The sequence below is a fragment of the Fulvia fulva genome, chromosome 1 (genome assembly GCF_020509005.1).
Source record: "Fulvia fulva chromosome 1, complete sequence".
Taxonomy (NCBI): Eukaryota; Fungi; Ascomycota; class Dothideomycetes; order Mycosphaerellales; family Mycosphaerellaceae; genus Fulvia; species Fulvia fulva.
In genome coordinates this window covers 1858072-1876288 of record NC_063012.1, presented here as the reverse complement: position 1 = coordinate 1876288, position 18217 = coordinate 1858072, and the positions used below count along the sequence as shown (strand labels likewise).

The following is an 18217-nucleotide window of genomic DNA, read 5'->3' as shown; positions in this document are numbered from 1 at the left end:
TATGTGCCATGTCCAAGGGATTGGGAGATAGGGACTACACACCAAACAGCACGCGACGTGGGAGATACAGTACGACCTGCTACATTGCTTTGCAACGATACTCGCCGTCTTCCGACTCGCTGGGCGGATAGGTGCAGTCCAGCTACCCTGGCCACGACTATTATACAGTACCTTCGTACTACAAGCCGCATGAGCGACCAGCTGGATAGCGACAGTAGGAAATATTGCTTTGCTTTGCTTGCCCTCCAAACAGAAGTACTTCACCTACACCACCAAAAAAACGACCCGAGTCCTTTCCATCAGGCCCTAAGTCGAGTGACGATTGTTGCTGCTATTCTGATGGGTGAAGTTGCATGGTGACTACTGTGCATACTGTACTTGCGTTAGACTGCGACGGTATCACAACAGCTCGTGCTCGTGCTCGTGCTCGTGCACAATTGCATTGCATTGCACTGCACGTGCCGATCATTGTATTGTCGTGTTGCATGAGGGAACCAGGCACGCGAGGTCGAGGTGCTGGCTTGCCTGCTTTCCTGCTGTACTTCGTGCTGAGTCTCTGTCCTCCATGTGAGAGGAGGTACCACAACGCAGCGGCACTGGCATCTATTCACGTCGTTCACCCTCCCATCATCCCCACAGGCCATTTTATGAATAGGAGACCTGCAAACGCCTCGACCTCCCCCTCCCCTATCCTCAAGCCCACCACATGGCAAAACCCTCTCCCCGCCGCCTCCCCTGCAACCTCCACTTCCACCTGTCACGAAACGCCACGAACTAGCCCCCTCCAGGATGCCACGTCAAAGTGGCATCGGGATCGGGATATCGCGTGCATAGATAGATTAACCTGCCCGCCTGGCGTACGGGTACCGACATCTTCAGCTCGTGTTCCTCTTGTGTGAGCTATGGCGAATCCTGTGAGTGTAACCGCGAGCTAGCACATCATGATGAGGTGTAGTGTGGTGGCGGTAAAGTGCTGGCGCTGCGATGCGGACACTGCCTTCCTTCCTTCCTCTCTTGAAGGTTCAAGGTACAGTACAGTACGTTTGCCAACTATGATACTGCGTGTTCTCCGCCTGCAGACTTCGTCGGTGTGAGAGATGTGGAGCGATAGGCAGGCAGTGAGTAACCCATGCATCGAACATGCCTCACATGCTTCACAATCTTCGCCTCCTCCATCTGCATCATCCAACTTTACCAGCCGTGCCGCACGCAAACAGATCAATCGCCACCTCAAATGAATCTTAAGCTGCGCCGCAGCACGAAGCAGGGACGAAACTTCCATCGTCTCTGCCCACTTGATATCCAAATCATCCAGCTTGGCGGTACCTCTCACGGACTAAGATGAACCAGTTTCAGCAGTCCATATCGGGAAGTATTCAGCGCGCTATAGTGTTGCCCAGGAATAGGGTATTTGATGCTGATCAGTCTGTATCGACTTCTTCTAAACTTTCCGGACAGTGTCGCCCATGACCTTGCAACTTGTGAGAGTCAGCGAGGCAAGTATTGAACCTTTACCAGATACCTCCACGAGTTCATGTCGTTCATCCATCGTTCATTCCGCCATAGCAGAGAGCATGCTTTGTGCTCGTAGAGTCAGGAACGTCTTAACGACTTAGTGTCTTTCTGAAGAACCTTCATGACTATCAGCATTCATCATTCATAACACTTAGTACGCAGTCTGGATCTGCTGCCTTGTGACCCTGTATCATAATCCGCCACTCATGTCATACTGAGGCTCATAGTGAGTTCAGGATCTAGGCAATATCCTCAAGAGGCCTGCAGCAATGGCAATACCAATCTAGCGATACCATTCGATGTAGCTTCGCCACTCAAGGCACCCTCGACACTCACCCGGTCCCTTCCGTTCCTCACTCAATAATCATCACTATCATACTCATCATCCGGCAAAAGCGCCCTATACCTCCGACTCGCCAAATCCTGCTCCAGCCCTCCATCACTCTCGGGATCAATGTAACCTGTCAATCATGTCAGCACACACCCTTCACCCTCTGTCATCATCGAACAAACATACCTGTGCCACCAAAAAGAGTCAACGCAACCGGCAAGAACACCAACGCATGCAACGCCGCCCACACCACAAGACTCAACCAAACCCTGAAATAATAGATCTCGAAAATTTTGCTCCGTGTAAACGCCAACACGAAAACACCCAGTAACTTCGTAATCGTGATGCCACTGAAGACACTCCCTCCGACGTTGACAAGAGCGGCCCAAGCCCTTGCATCCTTGCCCCCGAATTTGCTTTGCGCACGCTCAAGGACAGAAGCTGACGGCACTGTGAAAGCTCTCGCGATATGAGCGCAGAACTCGACGCCAATGCCGACGCAGATGACGATGTTGACGAGCGACACCGCGTTCAGGGAAACTCCCACGACAGCCATGGTGCCGACGATGTCGACGACAATCATGATGACAGTCATCGTGACGACCAGGCCCGTCAGAATCGATCCGAGCAGGAAGCTCGTGATGACAAGCGTACACGCCAACGCGGCGCCAACAAGGCCAACAGACGTCTTCGCGATGGTCGCATACTGATCGAAGAAGATGTAGAACTTGCTGTAGGGGAACACCTCGATGTTGTGGCGCTCGCTGATGTCGTTTGAAATGCGGCGGGCAGAGGCATAGGCATTGATGAAGTCGGCTTGGCTGTGCAGTGCAGTATGTGCAGTTCGGAAATGGCTGGCTGGGATCGTCAAGGCTTTGTCGTCGACTACAACTGCATCGCCATAGGCAGCTGAGCCACCATATGGGCAATCTTCTCCGGTAGGAGCCTTCAGCCATCGCTTAGCGTAGTCGGTGAACTCCTTGCCTTCTGGCATGCCGTAAAGTGTGTTGTTCCACGGTGGGTTGCGTCCTTCGAAGCAGGCCTTGTAGCCATCTACACAGCATTGATCCATTTCTGGATTCAACCAGGAGAAGAAGTCGTCAATCCAGCTTGCGGTGGCATCTGCAATGTAGCTGACTTCAGGCCTCTTGCGCTCTTGCTCAAGGATGTTGTTGATGGAAAACTCCTTGCAAGTCGTGTATCGTGCGCACAATTGCTGCTGGTGCAGGCGTTGCGTAACATTGAGGTCCTTGACGACAAAGTACACCGGAGCACCTTGCTCGAAATAGCGATCGAGGTCATTAAAGTAGTCGATCAAGTAGCTGTCCGAGGGAATGGCAATACGCTGATCCAGACCAAGCTCAACCTCCGGCAAGAGTGCAATGCCAGCAGCGAAGAAGCCCAAGAAGATAGTCAGGATGGCGACTCTTGCTTTGTTACCAAGGATAGCTGGCGCGTAGTACTTGCGAATGAACCTCGACAGCCATCCCTCCTCGTCCGAGGCACTGAACGGAGCACCGCCAAACCCGCCAGGCATGCTATGGCTCTGTGGTATCTTAACGCAAGGAATACAGTCAAGGCGACCATCCTCGACACGCTGCTGATTGAGCGACAACACAGACACGAACATGGTGACTTGCAGCACAGCGTTGATGAATACTGCTCCAGCAGCATACGCCGCAAAGTTTCGCACTGCTGGCATTCCCACCGCTGCTCCAAGCGCGAACGCAACAGTCTCGGTCGAAGCAGAGAGAAGAATCGATGGTCCCATCCTGCCAAGTGCTCGGGCTATACGCTCTGAGACCGGCTCATCTGCGTGGCTAATGTTCACGCGCTCAAACTCGTGCACGATCAAGAAGATGTTGTCAACACCAACAGCCAGAACCAAGAATGGAATGACCTCAGCGATGATGAGCGTCGCTTTCACGCCAGCGGCTGCGAAGATGCCGACAGAGGCAACGACTGACATCAGGACAATCAGAATGCCAACAATGCCGAGCATGAACTTGCTCTGAACCAGAGCTCCGACAGGGTTTCGCAGGATGGTGCTGACGGTCACAGTCGTACTGCCGAGAGCCAGCGAAGCGTAAATGAACATGACGATGTAGCTGATGACCACGATCTTGGCATCAGTATTGGTATTCTTATTGAGTTCCTGCTCCAAGCTGATTTCCGTGTTGAAGCTCAATCGCAGGCCGCGTTCGGCAGCTTCGTTGGTGATGTCCTTGAGAAGGCGCTTGGTGCTCTCCTCCCACTCTTCTGCCTTCTCGAGTCGCTCATCGCCAGGGTTGTAGTTGGTGATGACCCAGGTAGTGATTAGCGCAGCAGCAGCTGTGGCTTGCTGGGAAGTGTGGTTGTATCCTCCCAAGAGGCGCTCTGCTGGTAATGGAAGCTTGAACTCTGGCAAGCACTGAACATCTCCCGGTGTCTCAGCACAGCTATTCAGCTGCTCCTCCCAGTCTTCCTGATCCAGGCCAGTGCTGGCGAAGTATCCTGAAACTGACTGCACCACACATGCTTCACCAGTCGGGTTGTAGCAGACGTCCTTCAGTGTGTATCCATTTCCGAAGCTCTTCTGCACCCTTATCCTTCTCTCAACATCGAACCACCATTGCAGAGTGTTATAGCTCAATACAGGCGCAGGTCCAGCATCGCTAGTGTCATTGACCAAGAAAGCCTGCTCGGTGCGGAAGAAAGGCCCAAAGTTGTCGTCGAAGAACTTCTTTTCGGAGGCAGCTGCAGAATCAGGCGCAACCCAAAGCTTGACAGGATCCGTCTCCAGAGCAAAGCGTAGCCATCCAAGACTGAGCAGCCCAACAATGATGAAGCTGGTCCCAATCGTGATTCCGGGGAATCTTGCACATGTTCGCGCCAGGCTGGCGAAGACGCGATCGCAGTATGTGTTGACGACATACTGCTTCGTCGGTCGATCCGTCATGGCCACACCATGCACCATGTCTCCTTCGTCCTGATCGTCGCTCGGAGCAGAATCTTGAAGCAGCTGCAATCGCTCATTCTTGCTCTGTCGTCGCTTCGCAGCAGCCACATGACCGGTAACAGCCAGCACGAGCAGCGTGATGAAGACTGAGTATACGACCACAATCGCAAAGCTCAAGCAAGGCAGTAGTCCCACAGTACACTGCTCCGCCTCCGTGACCTCTGGCAGATTTGGGCAGCTCCCAGCGCAATCCACGCAAGAGCATCGATACGCCTCATCCGTGGTGTTGCAAGGTATCGGACCCTCCAATACCGGCTTCATGCCCTCAAACTTGCCATCACCTGGCCTCGGAAAGTCGATCTGGAACGGACTCCCAAAAGGCTTCTTGTCTCCCAAGAACTTCAGGAACTGTGTGTAGTTCTTCGCTCCACCTCCAATCAGATCGATCGCTTTGCCTCCCGTCGCGCCAAGCTTGACGTCTTTGCAGCTATCATAGAACCCAGCACCAAAACCATCACCTATAAGCTGATCCAGTTCCGTCGTAATGAACTTATCGCCCTTCGCCTCTGCCTTGGTCACGTTGACGAAGAGTGACTGATCCGGCGAGCAAGTGAAGGTACAGAACAGATCATAGAAGTTCTTCTTGCAAGCTCCACACCCGGAGATCAATCCATTCGCTTTCGCGAGATTGCTCTTGAGCGCATCGATCTGGTCGCCGTCACAGCACACTTTTGTATCTGCCCACTCTTGCCCACATAGCTTCACTAGATCATCTCTTACTTTGTCCGCTGGGTCCTCGGCCAGTCCATTGTCTGGACAAGGCAGCTCTGAGCCGAAGAAGCTCTGCTTGCCACATTGACCGCGGATTGCGCAGCGGCCGGCTTCGTGTTTGGTGGTCCAGTCTGGCTCTTTCGATGCTGCTGTCGCTGATGTGATCAGGCCAGCGACTGACAGCAACGTTGCTGCGCTCTTCCACCCCATCGCGCGCCCCGCCCCTCCCTCGGCGGGTCTTGCTCTCTCGGCGTTGCTGGACCTCAGAGCTGTCGAGCTATCGGTGTGGTACTTTCAGATAGGTATTCGTGAACTTATTCGTAACGCATGTGCCCTCGTTGGAACGTCGTGCCGTCGGGCGGAAACAGGAGATGTTTGAGTGCTTGTGTTTGTGGTGGAGAGATGGTGGAGCACAAACCAAGGTACGGACTACGGAGTACCGTGGTAGCAGCAGGCAGGCGACAGCTGATCGTCTCGCAGCATCACCACTTCTGGAACGTCATTCTGCGCCAATCACCCGCAGAGCCTCAGGCACAGTGAAACATGTGAAGCGCCACCGACATTCAATACACTGCCATTACATTCATGAGTCAAAACGCTTGTAGGGGTATAGTTAGCTACTGCTGCCATCTTTCCTCCACGTTCGGCGCCCACGATAATCTACATACAACACTCAAGCTCGCCCATCTGTGTCCCACTTCGTAGACAAAACGATGCAGTAGGCTGGTATATCACTGGCAGTACAACCTCAATGCTCCACTCTCCAGTCTATTGAAGAGTCCAAATTTCTGACAGAATGCATATGCGTCATGTTCCTCACCTTCCGACCTTACTTCCTCTTCTCCGCTGGCACTGAAGCCGGCGTTGTTGGCTTGGGCTTCGGTGTTGCCACGCGCGATCCGGCTGCCTGAGCACCGCCGTTAGCACCCTTGGGGCCACTGCCACTGCTGCCATCGACAATGATGGGTGTCTTTGGGCGTGAGTCTGCTTGCGGCTTGGCCTTTTGCGGACCATGGCTGCGGCCCTCTGGTGTCTTCGTTGGTGCTGTTGAGTCGGCGCGCGATGGCGTGCCTTTGGCGGGACCCCTCTAAGAATCGCCTCCAGCTGGAGCAGCAGCGGCAGCAGCACCATCAGGCTTACCACCACGCTCCCCACCACGTCCGCCACGGCTTCCACGGCCACCGCGGTTCTCGCCTCGGAATGCTCCTCCTCGGCCGCGTCCACGACCACCACGTCCGGACTCGCTGTCACTACCAGTTGTAGCGCCTCCTGCGGATTGGTAGCCGCCGCGACCCTCAGGTCCACCTCTGTTGCTGTGACCTCCTCGTGGGCCAGGACCCCAGCCGCCAGCGCCGCCATAGTTGCCTCGGCTAGGGTTTGGTCTATAAACCGTAAGCCTCACGCCCTTATACTTCTCGCCGGCCTCCTTGGGTTGGCCAGTCTTGAGGACCTCTTGCATGATCTCCGGAGTGGCAAAGTGGACTGCCCAGCGACCTGGTGGACCTGCCTTGGTCACGTCCGTAATCTTAGCAGCATCTTCAGGAGTGAACAATTCTGACTTGACCTCGTCAATGCTGCTTGGTCCGTTCATGACGAAGATACCCTTGGATGGCTCCTGCTGCTGTGGTGACTGTCCGGCGTTGGCTTGTTTGTTCTGGAATGGTGTCTCAGGCTTGGCGACCTCAGCTGCTGATGTGCCGTTTGTCTGTGGAAGATCCTTGGTCGGTAGGTTAGCAGTTGGTGCAGTTGTACCGTTGGCGGTCAGTGCTGCTTGAGGTGTAGCTGGCTTGCCACCGGGTGCCGGCGATTGCTGTTGTCCGGGTCGTGCCTGTTGCTGAGCGTTTGGTGGCTGCGAGCGCTGCTGAGGTGGCACGTTGTTCGCCTGCTGTGGAGGGCGTGCCTGCTGCTGGGCCATTGGTGGAGGCTGCTGGCCGGGAGTTGGCAGGACGCCACCAGTTGGCTGCATCGTTGCGTTGATCGGTGCCTGCGGCAGCCCTTGTGCTCTCTGTGGTGTCTTGCCTGAGCGATGCGAGAAGTTGAAGCCTTGCGCGCGCATCTCCGTACCGATTCTACCCTGGTCGATGTCCAGAACAAGCCAGCCGAAAGCAGCGTCAGCCAAGTTGAAGTTCCACATATTCTTGAAAGCCGACTCATCGACGGCTCCGTTGATCTGACCTCCTCCGCCGAATGGGTTACCGCCACTGGCGTTGGTAGGCATCTTGCTGACCAGATCCAGAGCACCCTGCAGGAGCTTGTTCTGTGCCTCGTTCTCCGAAACAGCTGGCTCCACCTCATGCTTGACAGTCTCCCACACGTCGTTGAAGGAAGCCTTCGATGCGGAAAGCTTGCCGCGGTAGTGGTCGAGAGATGGGTTGACGGAGAATTCGTTGTAAGAGCTGCCATATCGGAAGTGGAGACCGGCGGATATCGAGAAGTCAGCTTTCAGTTGCACAGACAGCTGGTTGAGGAGGCCTTCACGAGCTGGCGAGGCGTGGGTGACGAGGACTCGAGTCTCGGTAGGATCGTAGACGCGGTTAGCGGTGTCGATCAGCTCACCCATCTGCAGGAGGGTTGTCCACATAGTTCCTTGGCCACCTGCAATGGTTGTCCTGCCCTCGCCGTTGTCGAAGAGCTTGTGCATAACCACGGCACCTCCAAGGCCGAGAAGTCGCAGCTTGATGCCACCGACATCAAGTAGTCGCGAGTGCGATTCATCAATGATGTGCAGGTTGTCGACCTTGTACTCTTGCGAGCGCAGCTTCTCCAAGACGGAAACATCCTCGCAGGCGCCCCAGACAGTGTAGACAGGTACATCGAGGCGCTGGGACTTGTTGAGGAACTGAGGGAGCTCTGAGAGTGGGAGGCGTTCTTGCCGGAACCGATCTTTTATCGACTGCTGAGGACCGGTGCGTGCTATGTCGGCCTTGAGAGGTTCGGGAAGGAGCGGCGAGTACTGAGCTACGTGCTTGAGTGTCCTGTGGTGAGTGTGTTAGTGGTGGATCTGCGTTGTCGTCGACTCGTTTGTCTCACTTCTCTGCGATGCGTTCGAGCGACTGGTCATCGTAGAAACCAAAGTCGCCCGTGTGGATGATGTAGTCGGCTTTGGCGTTGCGTGCAAGCTCGTTCAGCTGTCGCAGGTTGCCTTGTCACATGTCAGCCATGCTCTTACTGTAGTGGTATGTGTCCGATGCGTCATTACCTCGCACGTCTGCGATACACAGCACTCGCGCATGGCCGAGCTGCTGCACGCGACCTTGGTTGGGGTCGAGTGGTCGAGCTCCTGGCACAGGGCCGCTGGGTTGTTGTGCGCCGCCGTTGGGGAGATATGCTTGCGAGTAGGCGCGCGGCTGCGAAGGTGGTTGCTGCATCCTCAGTCAGTACATCCAGACGGCGTGTGTGAGGTAGATGGGCTGGCGTACGGCCATGCCTCTACGGGAAAGTTTGGATGTCTCGGGGGTGTTCAAGGATTGCGGATGACGGTGGTGGTGGTGGTGGTGGTGGTGTGTTGTGCGGTGGATGCGGTATTCGAGCGCGATGAGATGGTTGCGCCGAGTTGGGGCCCGATGACTCTGGTGCGGGTGTGTGTGGTGATGGCAAAAAAGCAGAAAGTGGTCGTCTTCAACCAATGTCCCGTCTTGAGCAGCAAGTGCAACGTTCGCGGTCCAGCCCGCCAAGGAAACGGACAAGGGGCCCGAGAGCGGTCGCCTTCCCGTCACTGTTCACCTCACAACTCCTTGCCGCACATCAATCTAGATCATCGCTCCTTGCAGTCTACAGCTGTCGTACTCTGAGTACTCCCGAGAAACGACATGGCATGGTTCGACGTTGTACAGATGAGCTGAACAGGGGGCAAGTAGAGACGAGTATATAGCTCTAGGATCTAAGTAATCTTCATGATCCCTCCGCTTAGCTGACTTGGTAGATACAGTTCGTCCGCTCTGCTAGACATTCATTGTTATGACACGCATGCTATCAACGGGCGCATGGCGAGTGAGATGCAGAGACGGTATGATACTACCTGAGCACATCATCCAGACATGTTGTACTGCTGACCATTGTACAGTGCTTGCGGTAAGGCTAAGGCGAGCTGGTCGCCCACAACGAGCCCAACCACTTCTGCGCCATCCTCACACCGAAGGAGCCACCGAGATCGACTGCTAGCGGGACCCGGAAGACTGCCTTGCTGTAGAAGATCTCGGAGGCTTCACCACGAACCTGCTTATTGACTGCTAGTAGTGAAGGGCGCTGGAGAGTTGGATCGGAGCGGTCGCGCTTCCAGATGTAGCAGTCGTAGTAGCCCGTGGACCTGGCCAGTGCGGGTTTGGTACGACCATGAGGGACGAAGCCATTGAGTCTGTAATTCTGTCGTGCCAGCTCTGCGTCTGTGACGGGCTGATTGTGGGTGGGAAAGAGAGCAAACTCGTAGATCCGAGTGCGAAGCTCTGCTGGGAGTTCGAGAAGCCGACATGGTTTCGACTCGGCCGCACCGGCGCTGTCGTATATCAGCGAGAGTCACTCATTGCATGTTGGAGGACGTACCTGCGAGCCTTGTGGAGTGTGCGGGCCATTGCGTGTTGTGGCAGGTGAGAAGTCAGAGTTCAGAACGAAGAAATTCTTATGCGAGTCGAAAGCTGACGCGCGAGGGACTGATTCAAGGTCGAGTGAATGGACCTTTTTCGCACCCGAACTGCACATGCGCACCCAGTTCATCGGGCCCAATCTCACCACACCCTAGTAAGATCTCTTATCACAATACACACATGCCGACTCACTTTCAGCAACGACCGACTCGCCCTCTGCTCCTCGCGTCTTCGAGTCTCTTTATCCTTGCGTGGCCTCGGCGTAGACTCGAGAGCCGAGTCGTCAGCACAAAAGACTGTTCTTCGAGGTCATCCCTTCTTCTTTCTTCCTACAACAATACAACGGAACTGTGGTGGTGGTGGTGGTGGTGGTGGTAGCGGACGCGTTGCCATCGCTGCCTCATGCTGCTGCCTCCACTGCCACAGTCCCTACCAAACCAAACAACAGGAGAGGGCGAACAGGACCTCTCCTGGTTTGCGTTCAATAAAAGTGATGTGAAAGTTGTAGGTATTCGGGCTTTTGAGATAGTGCCTGTGCTGCAACTTTGATTGGAAACGCCCGTCGAAGCTACGAGCATGTGATGACGTCTCATTATATCACAGCGTTGTGGCTCTCGGACTTCGAACATTCATTGAGCTTCAGTGTCTCACGGTACAGTCGCCTTGGTGAGTTGACATCCTTCCCGACGATCCTCTGAGCTCTCCACTTCCCTAGCGTCGAGCCAAGCCAATGAACATGTCGTCAACTATGTTCAACTTCTCGTATACAACTCTTCAACATCGCTCCCTGAACACGGATGGCTGGAAAGCAGCATCAACCGCACTGGTTACACCGCTATGGCAACAATGAGGGCTACCAATGGCGCGAGACTCAGTCACCGAGTGGCAAAGTCTTCTCGAGACCACTGGGGCCGGTGGAATTTTCCTTCGACGCAGACGGACGATACTATGAAGGCAAGGCCGACATGAACTGTCTCCTGGAAGTCCAAATAACCTCAAAACTTTCCAGGGTGGATCTTCGAGAAAGACTCTTACTGGCGTGGACGAGAATGCGATGTCGGCATTTGCTACTGCAAGCGAGGACTTGCCGCGAGAACGACGACGACCCAGCTTCAACAGCCATACTAGGCATGCATTTTCAGGTCAAGATTCCGAGGAATGTAGGACACGCGATTGAAGATGCTGGCTGGCATCTAATCTTTCTCGAGGACTATTACGATGAAGTGGACACGAAAGATTTCTATGCTCATTGCAAGAATGTTGGGCGTATTGTTGACCCTGAACAGAGCCTTTCAAAGCTGTTTGTGCTGCCAGTGAAGGGGGTTAATGGCCGTACTGTCCTGCGACTGCAGTTCGTAATGGCCCATCAGATTTCAGATGGTCTATGCTCGTACGCCTGGATGAATGACTTCATCAATATCCTGAATGAGTCGCCGGATGCTATGCGTCAAGGCATTGCCACCTCCATCAGACCGGAATCCATGGCGCAGCATCTTCCGCTCCCTCAGGAGGCTCTATATCCCAAGATCACAGGCAGCATCGCGCGACAAAGATGGTTCTGGGCCATTACGAGGATGCTTCGCCACGTACGAAAGCCTCTCCCCGTAGGCTTCAGCAATCCTTTACAACGCCAGCAGGTCGCAGAAAGCGCCGTGCCTTTGTCGCCAGTATACAAGCGCGTGCTGGACTACACAAAAACACCTGTCTTGAACACCTTCCCATCCTACATCCACATCTCCGCCACGAGCACGGCCCGCCTCAGTCGAATATGCAAAAGCGTGAAAACCAGCCTAGGAGCCGGCATATACGCCCTCGCCGCCCTCATCATGATGGAGTTCCACGAGCGACGGTACCCAGACGTCCCAGCCAACGGCCGGGACTGCTTCATCACCGGTTTCCCTCTAAATCCTCGCGCATTCTTCAACTTCCACAACGAGCCTGACTCCATGATGCTCGCCTTCTCCGACGGGATCGCGCTGCCGTTCCTATCATCGGACTTGGATCTCGAAGGAAGACTCCGATTACTAGCGCGCCAGGCTCAGCGGCAATTAGCCACGTATCAGAAGCGAGCCAGACCTACTGGGGACGATGCCACGAAGCAGTTTCTAAGCAGTCGCGGAGCTGGTCTCGTGCTGGCGAATCAATACCTCTTCAGCTTGGAGCGAGCAGAAGTACAGACACCTGCGCATCTACGATCGGGTCTCGATGTACAGGGGCAGTATCCTGCACGACAGAACCCCACGATGCAGACGTGTGGCGTGAGCTCGGTGGGGAATCGCGAAGCGTTAGTAAAGGGAGGCCTCTATGATCTGGATGATCCGAGCAAAGACTTCGCGGCGGACTTCACTGATATGACATCGAGTGTGCGTGCAAGGGAGGGTGAGTTCTTGGTCGGTATTGGTGGCACTAAGGATGGGCTGTTCTGTGTGCCGTCTGTGGATTCTACGAGACTGGACCCGGCGCTGGTGCAGGCTTGGTGTAAACGTTTTGAGACGGCGTTGGATGAGGAGAGTACGGCGAGGCTTTAGCATACAGGACACTATCTCTGCGCGACAGTGTGTGGAGACCAGCTCCATGTTTTCTTCCATTGCTCAGCTTGCAGTCCTTTCTTCGAGAGGCCTATTCTCCAGTATTCCAGCAAGCATCAAGCAACTCTCCTTCCAGTCATTTTTCCCATGCCACCCACACGCCTTCTACTCGTTGGAATTCGACACCACTTCCGACTGTACAGGCACATCCAGCGAACCACTCGGCACCTGCACGCCTCCCATCGCAACAATGCCATTGCGCTCCGAGAACTTGACGAGATTCTGCATATGCTCCCTACCAGACGGAGAGTGTCAGCTATACCCACAGAGATGCGTTGCAGTGTCTCAGCAACTGATGTTGGATCGGAAGCGAGGCGGAAACGTACCTGTTTCCCATCTTCCACTCCTTCTCCAACTCAGTGAGTCTGTCACGGATTGCTTCAGCGCCTTCGCCAACGACAAGCTTCTTGGCGCGAGATATGACTTCTGAGATTGCCTTCTCCATTCCGATACCAAGACCGTTGAGCTTGTCCATAAGCTGCTTGACTTTGTTCGGGCAGTACGGATCCTCCTGCTCCGACGATCTGGAAGCGATTGAAGAGCCGCGGCGTCTCGAGGTGGCCACGCTCTTCGGTGAGGCGGTGTTGATGGCCGGTGGCACAGCCGCAGGTATAGCTTCTGGGGTTGGCATGTCGCTGCTCAATGCTCTGACATCTGAAACCTTGCGCTTCTTGACCACCGGCTCTGGAGTCGTTGGACTCTCCACCGCAACCGGGACCTCTGCAGTAGTATCGACTGGCCGAGCAGCAGTAGCACCAACCTTCTCGAACAGCTTAAGCTTCTCCTGCAGCATCGCCATACTCGCCACCTGTTCCGCTGCATTCATCGGCTTATGTGCCTTCTTCTTGTTCTTCTTCAGTGATGCGGGTGCGGGTACTGCCACTTGATCACCATTCTCCTGGATGTACACGCCCTCGTCGATACTCTGTGATGCATCGTCAGCAACAACGCTCTGGTTAGTGGTGTTCTGCATGGTCTCGGCAATGGCTTGTGGCGGCAATAACGGTTGGTGGCAAGCTTGTAGAAGTGCAGGCGAGATATAATAGTCAGGAGACCAAGCTCACTTCCACTGTGAAAGTGAGGTTAGGCAGAAGTGACGCATGTTTGAGATCGCGTGATCACGTTCCTCACATCTAGCATGTGATCGCTTCGCCCTCACGTCGAGTTTCACTTTACTCGCGGAACTCTCACATGTGCGGGAGCTTCCACCGCAGAGCGGCAATCTTAACATTCTTCAATGATACCAGACTCCTCTGACCCTGGAAGTGACTGGAAGCAGAGCGTGGCACTGCCATTTTACACCAGTTGCTGCGTCACAGTGTTCATGTCATAGGAATCGGGATGTCATCGAATCGTTGCGGAGGTGCCACCCACTAGTCGCAGGCTATCAGGCTTCGTGCTGGATATACAGACATGGATGTTCAGCATGCTTACAGTCGTGGCTCATACCATTCATACATATACCAACTGCTACAATATTCATGCCCCGACTCTAACGGTGCCGCTGCCACTGCTGGGCCCAGCTCCTGAGCCATTGGCAAACATCAAGAGGCCAGCTGCTGCCTCCCTGCGGTTTGCTTCCTCAATCGCGATTCGCTTTTTGCGAGCGGCTCCGTTTCGTTCTACATAGCGACCAGATCTACCTTCGTCAACAAAGTCGATCCTGTGTATCATATAGGACATTCCGTCGTGAGTCTTGTTCCAGTCCCGCGACCAGATGTGGTGTTGATGTGTGGAAGCGTAGGCTTCAAGCGGTGGTAAGATTACAATGGTGATATGCGCATCATGGCCTTCTGGCACTTTGACTGGCCTAGCCGGACGTTCGTCCAGCGAAAGCGGTGGGCCGTCATCCACATCGCGCTCTGAAGTGTTGTCGCAGATCTGCCGGATGTCTTCATTGTGCTCGCCAAAGTCGCCTCTAATCCAGCCCGAATGCACCGCAGCGGCGACAACATCGGAATCGTCTGTGTATATATCGGTTCCCCACAGCTGACGTCGCTTACATATCGCCTCCAAATTGTATTCATCTGCATTAGTATCGCTGCGTATGAGATAGTCGCGAGGTACTCTGACAGTGAACGTGCAATTCTGGTGGTCGTGGAAAGCTGGTATCGGTTTCGATGTACTGCCGAATTTAATCTTCGAGTCAACATGGATATCAGCAGGCGCGGGAAGCGTCACGTCAGTTGTGTAGAGCTGAGAGCCAAGATGCCTTCTCGGCTTCTTCGCAGTTTCTTCGAGGACCCTCTTGCTGATAACACTGACTGCTGGCTTCCGAGGAGCCGGTGCTGCCCGTGGCGTGTGGTGATGGTGATGTCCAGGATGTGTGGGATGTGCATGGTGGTGATGATGGTGATGCGCTTGGCTGGCCGCGAGATTGGCGTGCGAGAGTGGATTCGAAGGGAAGCGTGGCATGTTGTGTGGCCCCGGAGTAGTCTCCCCTCCTTCGTGATGGTGGTGATGATGGTGGTGCGGATGCACGTGATGATGGTGATGATGCGCAGTCTTCGCACGCTTGCCGCCGCGCTGCAGATCTGGTGTGCCTCTGCCATCGCCTTCCAGGTGCTCTGCATCGTCCCTGGACCGCCGTCTATTGCGTCTTCCAGCTCTCGACCCAGCCTTCGAGCCGGCTCGCCGTTCGTCTATTTCTGCAACGGCAGCACGCACCAGGTCGCTGCCCTCGACGTGTCTCAAGGACGGACTCATGCGCGATGGTGTAGTGTCGCCGTTCGGCGGATGGTGGGAATGCGGCTTGGGCGTGGTGCTACCAACGCCTGCACCCAAACCCGAGAACATTCGGCCAAATTCCATCTTGATTCCCGGGTTATCCCCTCCAGGACCGATGTGTCTAGGCTGTGCGCCTTGGACAGCTTGCGGTAAAGGCGAGTTGCGACCGCGACGGTCCAGCTCCGGGCTAATGTTGAGGAGCGCACGGTGCACAGAGCCTTCACTCTCTTTGCGATGTTGTTCACGATGCATCATCTCCATCCGCTGATGTTCTTCCAACGTCATAGGTCGATCCACGAAGCCATTGCGCCCTCTTTCATATGTAGGCAAGTGCATTGGAGGAGGCGATGGCCGAGAGAGTTGCCTTCGCGTGTCTTGTGCTCGGTTCTCGATCGATTCTCTCGGTGCTTCAGGTGCAGGGTGTGATGTTGGCGGGAACGTCGGCCTGAACAATGATTGTTGTTCGTCACGCAGTGGATTCGGGAAGTTACCGCCTTGGAATCGCGACGGTCCTTGCGAGCTACGTTCGCGGTCCATTCGAGGGCTGCTGTATGTGGCATTCTCTTGCGGATGGGACGTAAGGCCGCCCTGGAACATCGGTCGTTCTTGACGAAGCGGCGGTGGCTCGTGCCTGGGTGATGCTAACGGCTCGCCGAAATGTCGAAAAGGACCAGCCCGCTGCTCAAAAGGCCCTTCACGTCGAACCAGATCATCGACATGCCGTGGGAAGGTCTCGACAGGCTGACTGTTTGGTCGCACTGGCGCGCCGTGTCCATTCAAGTGATGCGCATGCTCTTGCGAAGGCTGAAACGCAAGGAAACTATGTCCTGGTCCTCGTCGAAAATGAGGAGATCCATACATTCCATCTCTTTGTGGCTCTGATCCCATGCGCGCTGGTTCTCCAAACATCCCTGGTCGCGGAGGACTCGAGTTGTTCATGTTTCTATCACCAGCTTCACGCATACTAGACGATCGAGCTCTTCCTGGCGATGGTGGTTGCATCGACCGTGGCGTCAGCGCTGGTGCGACTGCAGAGCTGTGTGGTGAGCCATTCGGCCTGTGACCGTCCCCACCACCGAGTATCGCTGATATCGACATGTCTGGTCGGTGACTGGCAGGATCGCGCATGGCTGCAAACGGAGAAGAGATCGGGGGACCACGGGGTGCAGGACCGAAATGCGACGAGGGAGGAGGCGCGTTTTGCGGTGGAGACGGCGGTGGCATATTTCGTGCAGGGAATGATGGGGGCGGCGGCGGTGGGTCTACAGGAGCTGTTCGGCAGCATTAGTAACGTTCGAAGCTCGAAAATTTGTGCAGTCGATGGTCACCTCGTCCGTACTGCTGAGGGCTGCCCGCAGCGCCAATGGAGCGTCGTCGCACATCGTCGTAAGGCTGCGGTGGCATCGTGAGACCATTGGCGGGCGGCGGGGGCAGCGGCGGGCCTTGCGACACAGGCTGGGCGGGCGGCGAGAGATGCAGCGGGTGGTGCTGGTGAGAGACAGGAGCGTTGTTTCCTGGACGAAGTAAAAGTCAGCGATTAAGGTTCGTTCACATGAGCTGTCAGAGCCTGCCGAGAGAGCTCCCGCATAGAGTTTGAGATCCTGGCGCAGGCCGATGCGGGGATGTGAATCCACTCAGCCCCAGATGCCTGTCCGCTGAGCCTGCGCTGTGCTGCAGTGACCAGCAGCAGGGCACATCCATGCGACGTGGACAAACGGTACTCTGCATCATACCGACGCGCCCAGACCGAGCTGGCGAGCTGGCTGACTGAATCATGCGGCGCACAGCTCCGACAAGCGAGCGGATGATGGTGCAGCGGCTGCGAAACACCTGCAAGACGCTGCGGGCGATGATGGCATGTACCTGACCGCCCGGCGTTCCTCCGCGCGTTGGGGTGGGCTGCGGGATAAGCTGATGCTATCGCTCTGCAGAAGCTCTGCTTTGATTGCTTGGCGCGTGTCGCATCTCTGGCAGCCATCCCTGGTCTTCCCGCCTCCCCTTCACGCCCTTCTAATTCCAGCCCATGTGATGATGATGTCGCCGGGCGAGGAACGTACCTTGCGATGGTGGCCATGCTCTTGACGACAACCCCAGACTGCTGCGTCTGCTCCCGCCCGGCAGGAAAGGGTCTCGACTCGAGTGAAACGGGTCGGAAAATGGTATTTGCATCGGTGGCTGCTGCGTTGTGGGCGGTGGGAACGGAGATGCGTGGCTCGCTGGCGGTGGTGCTGTCTGGTTGTGGCCGAGCTCACGCTCCTGTGGCCGACCATACGGCATGCGATCCATTATGTGTATCGTTGTATGCGGAGCGGCGTTTCGTTTCGTGCGGCTCTCTCGGCGAGCGCGAGACGTTGTCGATCATGTCGCCATTTAAGCCATGTCTCCCATGTCGGGGAGGGGTGGGTAGGCGATATACGCGTTGTACGTGCAATTGAGCGACGAAACAATGCTACAGCAGTGCGGAAGCAGAAGAGTGGGAAGGGAAAGAAGACGGTGGTTCTCCCTGCGCAGTGCGGAAGCAAGAGGCTCGAGAGGACACAGAACTGGACGCACTGTTTTGGTTTCGCACTACGCACCTTCCCTGTCGATCTTGGAAGGTTTAGCAGGGAACAAGGATCCGATCAGCACCTGCACCTTACCCAAAAAGCTCTCGGGACGCTCAAAAGCCTCGTGTGCATCATGTGAAAGCAACATCGTCGTTTTGTACACTCTCACGTGCCTTTGTTCTTTGTTGCGTCGTTCTCCACTGAGTCCACTCCTTCCTCTC

General features: G+C 55.4%; 6 protein-coding genes across 6 annotated transcripts; 1 reads left to right on the top strand and 5 right to left on the bottom strand.

The window, feature by feature from the left end:
- Window positions 1-1872: 1872 nt before the first annotated feature.
- Window positions 1873-5765, bottom strand: CLAFUR5_00446 (NPC intracellular sterol transporter 1-related protein 1; the record flags this gene model as incomplete). The annotated part of the gene is made up of 2 exons (XM_047899594.1): window positions 1873-1976; window positions 2033-5765. The coding sequence occupies 2 exons, from the start codon at window positions 5763-5765 to the stop codon at window positions 1873-1875; spliced, it is 3837 nt and encodes a 1278-aa protein (XP_047756357.1).
- An 877-nt stretch (window positions 5766-6642) lies between these two features.
- Window positions 6643-8980, bottom strand: CLAFUR5_00445 (uncharacterized protein; the record flags this gene model as incomplete). The annotated part of the gene is made up of 4 exons (XM_047899593.1): window positions 6643-8530; window positions 8586-8697; window positions 8755-8917; window positions 8975-8980. The coding sequence occupies 4 exons, from the start codon at window positions 8978-8980 to the stop codon at window positions 6643-6645; spliced, it is 2169 nt and encodes a 722-aa protein (XP_047756360.1).
- Window positions 8981-9632: 652 nt separating this feature from the next.
- Window positions 9633-10123, bottom strand: CLAFUR5_00444 (uncharacterized protein; the record flags this gene model as incomplete). Its single annotated transcript, XM_047899592.1, has 2 exons — window positions 9633-10047; window positions 10095-10123. The coding sequence occupies 2 exons, from the start codon at window positions 10121-10123 to the stop codon at window positions 9633-9635; spliced, it is 444 nt and encodes a 147-aa protein (XP_047756359.1).
- An 809-nt stretch (window positions 10124-10932) lies between these two features.
- Window positions 10933-12663, top strand: CLAFUR5_00443 (uncharacterized protein; the record flags this gene model as incomplete). Its single annotated transcript, XM_047899591.1, has 1 exon — window positions 10933-12663. The coding sequence occupies one exon, from the start codon at window positions 10933-10935 to the stop codon at window positions 12661-12663; it is 1731 nt and encodes a 576-aa protein (XP_047756354.1).
- Window positions 12664-12828: 165 nt separating this feature from the next.
- On the bottom strand, window positions 12829-13696 carry CLAFUR5_00442 (uncharacterized protein; the record flags this gene model as incomplete). Its single annotated transcript, XM_047899590.1, has 2 exons — window positions 12829-12958; window positions 13050-13696. The coding sequence occupies 2 exons, from the start codon at window positions 13694-13696 to the stop codon at window positions 12829-12831; spliced, it is 777 nt and encodes a 258-aa protein (XP_047756353.1).
- A 506-nt stretch (window positions 13697-14202) lies between these two features.
- CLAFUR5_00441 (uncharacterized protein) lies at window positions 14203-17736 on the bottom strand (the record flags this gene model as incomplete). Its single annotated transcript, XM_047899589.1, has 3 exons — window positions 14203-16721; window positions 16779-16964; window positions 17508-17736. The coding sequence occupies 3 exons, from the start codon at window positions 17734-17736 to the stop codon at window positions 14203-14205; spliced, it is 2934 nt and encodes a 977-aa protein (XP_047756356.1).
- Window positions 17737-18217: the final 481 nt, after the last annotated feature.